Below are 8,813 nucleotides of genomic sequence, written 5' to 3' on the forward strand. Positions count from 1 at the left end.
GCAATAGCAATACGTCTTTAATATTTAAAAATACCGATGACGCCAATTTTCAGTACACATGGTTAAACATGGCAACATTGAGTCAATGTCAATACTCTTGTCTCTTTGTCATTGACCAATGACATAATTATAATCTATAAATATGTCAAATGTGGTTAAATCGTGGTAAAATCGTGTGAGCATAGGTACTTGATCCTATTGATTTGTAGTTTGTATAAGTTGAAGAGATACGGTATTATTAATTTGATTACTAATCATGCTAACTATTTTTATAAGTTAAATTTTTGCTCAAACTACGCTAAAACTTAGGTTACTAGTATTAGTTTACTATTTTAAAAATTTTAAGTGATTATTTTTATGTTATAATATTGTATTATTTAAAACGTAAACAAATAAAGCTAATTATAATGGATAATATGGAAAATTTACATAAAGAATTATTTTGTGTCTTATTTCCTGGAAACGTTAAAAATGACGATAAAGCTATACAATGTTTGGGCGGTGTAAGGGCTATATCACAGGTAAATTAATATTGTTTTCACGTTATTATTTAAATTATTTAAGAACGCAATAAAGAAGGGCTAAGATCTAGACTAGGTAAAACCGAATTAGAAAAACCGAATTATTGGGATTTTGGTTGTGGAGGGTGGAAGGTGTAGGCGAATCTAGGCTAAGATCTACTACTAGGTAAAACCGAATTAGAAAAACCGAATTATGGGGTTTTTGGGTGTGGAGGGTGGAGGGTGTAGGGGAATCTATACAAGGTAACACTGTCACACCTCAAAACCCCATGGTTATGGAGATATCCATGGTTAATGTTTTGAGGTTAGAAGAAGAATTTAAAGCTATTATAATACCTTTGAGCTCGTACTGTTTGCATTGTGTGACAAATCGACACTTTTAAACAAAATAACGCGTCAGACATAATATTCTAATAAAATTAGTAACATTGCGTGCTAGAATATAGGTTTAGAAATTCGAAAAATACCCAAAACCGAATCGGAGCACCCCACTGTCCACGTGGTCTTGGTCTGTCCTACCCCTAGAGTGTTTTTTTTGTGCCGCGGAGGCGCGGAGGGAGGGCAGCCCTCGCACGCAAGGGCGGAAGGGCTGCACTTCCCGCAGCGCCGGAGCCAAGCGTTCCTCTAACTTTAGAAATTCTTCTTCTAACCTCAAAACTTTAACCATGGATATCTCCATAACCATGGGGTTCTGAGGTGTGACAGTGGTACCAGGGGTAGCGTTCCCCAGCCTCTCCCCCCCCTTCCCCCCACGGTCCCGAAATTCGGTTTTACCTAATCTAAAGCTTTACCTAAAGAAGTATATATATATTATAATAATGTTGTATTTTTAAAGGTATATATGCAGGCCAATAAAAAAAGATTAGGACTAAGTTTCCAGCCAGATAATCCTTTTATGAAAAAAATATATGCGGATGCAAAGCCAACTAGCGGAGTCCTATTGAAGCTCAAAGTAAAAAAAACAAAATCAGGCGATGAAGTTAAAAGAGAAATTTTATCCACATCAGTTGTAGGATCTGTTAAAAGAATAAATAAATTTGAATGTAAGTATCAATTAAACGTCACGAAGGCTGTATTTATTTTGCAAAAAAGGGCTATTTCCGGCTCTTAAAATCTGGAGCTCTGGTCTCCCTATGGGATGTTTTCAAAAGGTAGACATTAACAATTATGTTGCAACAAATTTATAACAATATTATGTATATTCACCAGAATATTCATTGTTTTGAAATAAATAGTAATAATCACATTGTAAACATGAGAAGGAATAACAAAATTGTAACTCCCAAGGTTCCGACTGCAAAGTAAACGTCTCCTTTCTAGGTTATGGTGTTCGCATGTATAATAAGATCCCATAACAATTTTGGAATTATCTCAACATAAATTTAAAGTTTTTATTTAAAAAAAAAATTAATAGACGTAACGTATTATCCTGTGCAGGATTATATAGTTAATAAAGATGTGTGGACTTGTGATGCTGTATTTCATGCAAGATATTACTAATTTTGTACCAAAATACGGTTTAATTATTATTTTAAAAAGAGTAACTGTGGGGTTTCTTGCCGATTCTTCTCTGCAGAATCTACGTTCCAAATCGGTGGTAGCTTTACTTTTACATAATTTTGTTTGCTTGCAAACGAAAAAAAAAACCGACATCAATTATATCGACGAGTAATACAACGAAGATCGACGAAAAAATAGTCAAGTAACTACGCGTTATCAAAGATTACTCAAAAAGTATTTATCAGATCTCGATAAAATTTATATGTGACCACACGATAAACATCAGCTATAGATTAAATTATCAAAATCGGTACACCCCGTAAAGTTATTGCGGATTTTCGAGAGTTTCCCTCGATTTTTCTGGGATCCCATCATCAGTGCCTAGTTTCTTTATCATGGTATCAAACTATGGATATTCCCTTTCCAACAAAAAAAGAATTATCAAAATCGTTACATCCAGTAGAAAGTTATTGCGGATTTTCGAGACTTTCCCTCGATTTCTCTGGGATCCCATCATCAATCCTAGTTTCGTTCGTTTCGTCGATTAAAATTTTTTATCGAAATCGGTCCACACGGTCAAAAGTTCTGATGTAACATACATAAAAAAAAATACAGTCGAATTGAGAACCTCCTCCTTTTTTGGAAGTCGGTTAAAAAGTAATAATCATTTGTAAAGATTTAATTTGTAAAATGACGATTCGAAAGTGCTCATGAGCCTCAAGAGCCTATTTGAATAAAGTTGTTTTTGATTTTGATTATTTTTATTTTTCAGCTATGTCAGATTTCCAGTATTTACCTATAAGTGCATCTTCGTCAGAATCGGATGATACCAAATGTGTTTTAGAAGAAATAATCCCTTCTGGCGTTGATAGTATAGAAACTTTATTGTACGTAGATTGATGATTTGTTTAAATTTTCATATAATTCTTTATTGTTCATACTATATTAATATTTCAGGCAACCAGCACCGTCATTTGTAACACCATTCAATTTTACAAGGTCTGATAAACCCATAGCTTACTGTTACACAGATAAGAGGTACAGTACAAAGGAATATGTTAAAGAAGAATATGATAGTGTTATCAATGATGACATTCATAAATCGAGAAGTGAAAGAGGTATACCAATACCTCGGTATCTTTTCAACTTGTCGAATGATTTACCCATAGAGCCAAATGAGTATTACTTGAAACAGAAGAAAAATAGACTCGCAATATATCCACAGTTAGAAAATGAATTCAAAACGGTTGCAAAGGTAATTTGATTATTATTTTTATGATATATTACATAATTTCACATAAGATTACTATTTATTACGTATTCTATAATACAAGTATTAAGTTCCTCACCTTAGGAACAGATGACCATGTGTGTTGTATGTTTTAGATATTTCATTTAAAAAAGAACTATATTTTTTTTGTTCTCTTGTACTTCTGTACTCGGCGACAACACCATCATTCAGTTAAATGGTAAACTGGTAGAGATCTCTTTGAGGGATAAGCTGGTCTTTGCCAACTGCCATTGTACTAATATTTTTAACCGACTTTAAAAAAAGGAGGAGGTTACCCAATTCGACCGTATATATATATATATATATATATATATATATATATATATATATATATATTATGTATGTTCGGGGATAACTCTGTCGTTTATGAACCGATTTTGATAATTCTTTTTTTTGTTGGAAAGGTGATGTCCCTAGTTTGGTACCATTATAAGGAAACCAATATCTGATGATGGGATCCCAGAGAAATCGAGGGTAACTCAAAAATCCGCAAAGCTTTTTACTAGGTGTACCGATTTTGATGATTTTTAATTCAATCGAAAGTCGACGTTTATCATGTGGTCACATTTAAATATCATCGAGATCTGATTACAATTTTTTGAGTAATCTTTGAAAATGCGTATTTACTTGACTATTTTTTCGTCTACCTACGTTGTATTATTTGTCGATATTATTGAAGTCGGATTTTCTTCGTTTGCCTGCAAACACAATTACGTATAACATTTTTTACATAAATAAATATAATTATACAACCAAAAATCGTTAATGCGAACCGTTCAGTATGAAATAAAACTATCATAAAAACTTTATAAACGCAATAAATATTACCTGCAGAAATATTAAAATACTTTTTTTTTGTAACCCAGTTAGTGATGTTTTGTTTATTATTAAACCGAATGTACTTTTTGCAGTAACGATTTATCTTATGTAGGCTAAAAATTTAAGTTCGTTTCCCTTTACGTTGAAGGTTTGGCACGCTAGTATCGTTCATTGTTTTCAGGAATTAATTTCAAGGTCATCGTTTTCGTAATGGGATTTTGTATTTACTTAACTATTTTTTCGTCTATCTACGTTGTATTACTTGTCGATATTATTGAAGTCGGGTTTGCCTGCAAACACAATTATTGTATTTGTTTTTAAGTGCAATAAAGAATATATAATTATTTAGGAATAGTTGTAGTATATTTTCATAATTTTATATTATATTTCCATAATTTTCTAGCTGTTTGAAGAAAGGCCAATATGGTCGCTAAATCTTCTCAAATTCCATACAAAAATAAGGATGTCATCATTGAGAATTATTTTACCCTGTCTCGCTATTTATATGCGAGAGGGACCCTGGAGAATGATGTGGGTTAAATATGGCTATGACCCTAGGAAGGATCCTGAAGCGAGGATTTATCAAACTTTAGATTTTAGAATGAGACATGCAGGTGAGATTTACAAAAAAAAACTTTGACAGTTAACTCTTAGAGCCCGTTCCACCTGTTGTGGATGATAGTATCCAACAGATAAAAGTATATATTATTCTTTTTCACTATCAAATTAAACTATATTTATGAGATATTTGTTATTGCAAATATGAATCTTAAAAGTTGTAGCCTATTAATTTAGGAGGAACAGGTCTTAAAGACCTATTCTACCTCCTGCTGTTAAAGTCTGTTTTTACTTAGTTCCATTATTAACTTTATTCAAAACTGTTGAAATGGGCCCTTATTATTATTAATAAACAAAATATTTTAATTGAAAAATTTAAAACAAACCCTATGATGTATTAATTTTATTTTTAATGTAAATATAAATTTTAATAAATACCTGATTATTTTGAATTACTCAAAAGATACTATGGTTACAGAATTGTAATAGTATGAGAGTAACTGTAACATTTTATTTTTCAGTTCAGTTAATATAATTGCATTAATTTCAATCAAAGGGGCTGCGCCTAAAAAACGTCACGCGGAATTTGACTATTGTGGACTTCTACTTCCCATTTTGTCATGCAAAAGCACACTTTCAGCAATCTTTAACAAATTTTAACGTCACAAAACTAGATCCTCCACCCAGAAATGATTTCTTGATTTATTATGAATAATACCATACAGATTAAATAAATTGTTGGTATTTTTTTAAACAATCTTCCCTTTATCGTATCGTCATACTAAGTAAAGACGGGGAGTCCCCATATTTGCGAACGTATTCCACAGACGACCCCAAGTATCTTTATTGAGGAAGGCTATTGGCGCTAAAATATTTTCATCCTTGTGCTTTTTACAGCTGGGGTGCATACTATGGTAATGACTCGTGACCAAGTTGTACACTGTAAGAAGACGGATCGTATTCGTAGCTTTAAGAAAACACCATTAGATGAATTATCACCGGAAGACATAGTTTTAGAGGGAGCAGTTTGCTTTAGACCAGGGATGGTCCCATCTCAGCGTCAGATTTACTATCAGGTAAATGTTTGTGACATTTATGATGATTAGGATCATAATGGTGATTTTTGTTTATTGAATTTACTCAGTAAAGGTAAAGGAAATAAAAAAAATTCTGGACTAGTTTTTTTTTACTTCACTATATTGTATCTAAAAGTATTATTATCGTGGATTGTCTGGAAGAAATGGCTAATTAGTCATTAGTCCACCCGTTGTACTTCACTGTCTGTAACTGTCTTTGTGCTTTGTTTCTTATGTATTTGTGGTGTACAATAAAGTATAAATTAAAAAATATTATTTAAATTTATGTCAAATAATTTTGCAAGAGTAGTGAATATTTAATAATATATTCGAGTTTACCATAATAGCCCTTAAATACCTCATTGTTGTATAAAGACTACATCTATTGAGGAAAAATACCTATTATAGCCAATTCTTCAAACTTAAAATTAATTGGATTTTAATTTAAATCTTATAATATAAATAAAAACTTAAAAGTAAACAGTGGTAAAAATAGTTTTTGATTGTGCTAATTTATCGTCTTAAAAAGAATTGTAAATGTTAATATATATATATAAATGAATGTTTGTTTGTATGTCCTTTATAGAACCGTAAACTATGCATTTGATCATTTCATGATCTTTAGCAAAGTGAAGCATGAGCCCACAAAGATTTCTGAGTTGGTACGACCAAAAAAAAACGTACCAACGCGTGCAGGGTACAACTAGTAATAAATAAATAAACGATTCATACTCAACGGCATAAGCCCACTAGGATTTACTCTTGCGTCGGAGATCGGAACGACACTATACCCAAGCACAATAGTCCGGAACTCGGCAAACACCTGTATGGCGAATAAAAATGTATATCGTGTGCGGGGATCGAGCCTGCGACCGCCAGCGCAACAGCTATAAAGTCAGTGCAGTGATAGTCACTGACAGTTACTGAGGTAGGGCACAGCAAGAAATTTTCTGCTCAAAATAGGGAGCAACCCGACGGGGGTAGTACCCCAGATCTTACAGAAGATCATAGCTAGATAAAACTGTTTTCAAGCAGTGATGTGTTACTATTGTGTCCAGAGCTCCTGGGGGAATTGGAGATAGGGTCGACCACGCGCTTGCGATGCTTCGGGTTTTGCAGACGTCTATAAGCTATGGTAGTTGCTTACCATCAGCTGAGCCGTACGCTTGTTTGCCGACCTAGTTGTATATATAAAAAAAAAATACCGCGTCGTTAAAAACAACAGTATCGACAAAAAGCACCTCCATGTGTCAGCCACACTAAAAAGTTACGTGCCATGTGTCCACAGTACCACGACGTGCAAATACCTGAAGTACAGGAGCTGATATCTCGGCCACCGGCTCCCGGAGCACGCTGTCATGAAAAACGCGGTTGGCTACCACCCGACATAGACAACGTGTGCCGCGACCACATCTTCCGCTACGTCAAACAGACACTACTCGCTACTCACAAAGCTGACCTTAAATTTGAGGTAATCCTTTTTTAATTTAATCGTCTCGTTTATGGTATCATTTTGTGGGCTATTAATGATAGGTAATTTTATGGTAATTTACTGGTTGGTGTATAATCCTTTTTAAATCGTAGGCTTACAGAACTGGACGCACCTTTTAACTACGGTAGGGTACAGTCGGAAATATCCTGCTCAAATGAGTAGCCCGACTGGGGAAGTACCTCGACTTACAGAAGATCACAGCTAAATAATACTGCTTTCAAGTAGTGTTGTGTTCTTGTGGTGGGTGAGGTAACCAGAGCTCCTGGGGGGGACTAGGGAATAGGCTCGGCAACGCGCTTGTGATCTAACCGTCTAAGCGTCTTGTGATGTAATCGCTTATCATCAGGTGAGCCGTACTCTTGTTTGCCAACCTAGTTGTATAAAAAAAATACCTTTCCTCATTATATCTCGTCCCTTTTCCTACTTATTTGCTAACGTATTTTATGAATTAGATCTAAAAGTGCGGTTTAATCTTTTATATTTTAGGTAGATGGATGGTTAACTTTATAAAAAAAAAAGTATTTTAAAAGTATTTTACTGTTTTTTTACTGGCCTCGCAGCTCTATTTACGTTAATATAAAAGACGCTATTAAGATATTTTATCATGCTGTGCTATTAGCTAAAACACGGGTCGCATCGCTTCCAACCTGTAACATCCCCCACTGCTGGGCATAGGCCTTTTTCTCAATATAGGAGAAAGTTGGGAGCTTAATTCATCACGCTGCTCCATTGCGGGTTGGCGGATATATTCCCTACTACTAGTAACAATCGCTATTAGGTATTTGTGATTTGTACCGGGACCGACGACTTAATGTGCTTTCCGAGGCACGGTGGGGTGACCCACAAGGACGTCTGTCCTACCGAAATCATACCGGAAAGAAATATTTGTACAAATATCTATCCCGAACGGGTATCGAACCCGCAAACCGTCGGTGCTTTAGGTGACTACTTGCACCACTACACCAGAGCTGAAACACGTCACTAATCAATTAATAGAAATATATATATATATTGTTACTGAAATGTTCAATTTGACTGCTATCATAATAATGTTTTATTACCTAGGACGCTAGCAGCGGAGATGATTCGGGATCAGACGGAGACGACGCTAACAAATCGGTCGCGGATCTAGATGAATCGTCAGCAAGTGGCAAAATGGATGAAATGGATGACTTAAATAATTAATATACTGTGATATAATACCCTAACGTATTTTATTTACCAATTTCATTTCCAAAGTACTATAGAAAAATGTTTAAGGTAGTTAGTGGTAAGACTGGGTATTAATGTAATGAATCGCAACAAAAGTTAATTTATATTATTACTAAATAATCCTATTACATCTTTTACACACACACACACACACACACACACACACACACACACACACACACACACACACACACACACATGCACACGCACACGCACCCACACCCACACAAGCACACGCACGCACGCACGCTAGCAAGCACGCACGCACGACTGAATGCCCGCAGTCTTTCAGGCAGTAATTAGTACAACTGTTATTTAAAGGTCGTGTTATTTTTATTCTATAT

The 8,813-nt window shown here is 34.6% G+C and overlaps 1 protein-coding gene across 1 annotated transcript; it reads left to right on the forward strand.

Annotated features, from left to right (window-relative positions):
* Positions 1–120: 120 nt before the first annotated feature.
* LOC123669557 (general transcription factor 3C polypeptide 5) lies at positions 121–8,459 on the forward strand. Its single transcript, XM_045603157.1, has 8 exons — positions 121–521; positions 1,357–1,564; positions 2,794–2,908; positions 2,979–3,276; positions 4,535–4,745; positions 5,587–5,765; positions 7,054–7,236; positions 8,323–8,459. The coding sequence occupies exons 1-8, from the start codon at positions 408–410 to the stop codon at positions 8,440–8,442; spliced, it is 1,428 nt and encodes a 475-aa protein (XP_045459113.1). The 5' UTR covers positions 121–407; the 3' UTR covers positions 8,443–8,459.
* Positions 8,460–8,813: the final 354 nt, after the last annotated feature.

The sequence above is a fragment of the Melitaea cinxia genome, chromosome 3 (assembly GCF_905220565.1).
Source record: "Melitaea cinxia chromosome 3, ilMelCinx1.1, whole genome shotgun sequence".
Classification (NCBI taxonomy): Eukaryota; Metazoa; Arthropoda; class Insecta; order Lepidoptera; family Nymphalidae; genus Melitaea; species Melitaea cinxia.

What these genes read in the sequence shown, in the direction of transcription:
- LOC123669557 (XM_045603157.1), top strand. Translation starts at nt 408, where the DNA reads ATGGATAATATGGAAAATTTACATAAAGAATTATTTTGTGTCTTATTT. An exon ending in GTGTAAGGGCTATATCACAG is followed by an intron (nt 522 to 1,356) that starts GTAAATTAATAT and finishes GTATTTTTAAAG; the next exon opens with GTATATATGCAGGCCAATAA. An exon ending in AAGCTGACCTTAAATTTGAG is followed by an intron (nt 7,237 to 8,322) that starts GTAATCCTTTTT and finishes TTTATTACCTAG; the next exon opens with GACGCTAGCAGCGGAGATGA.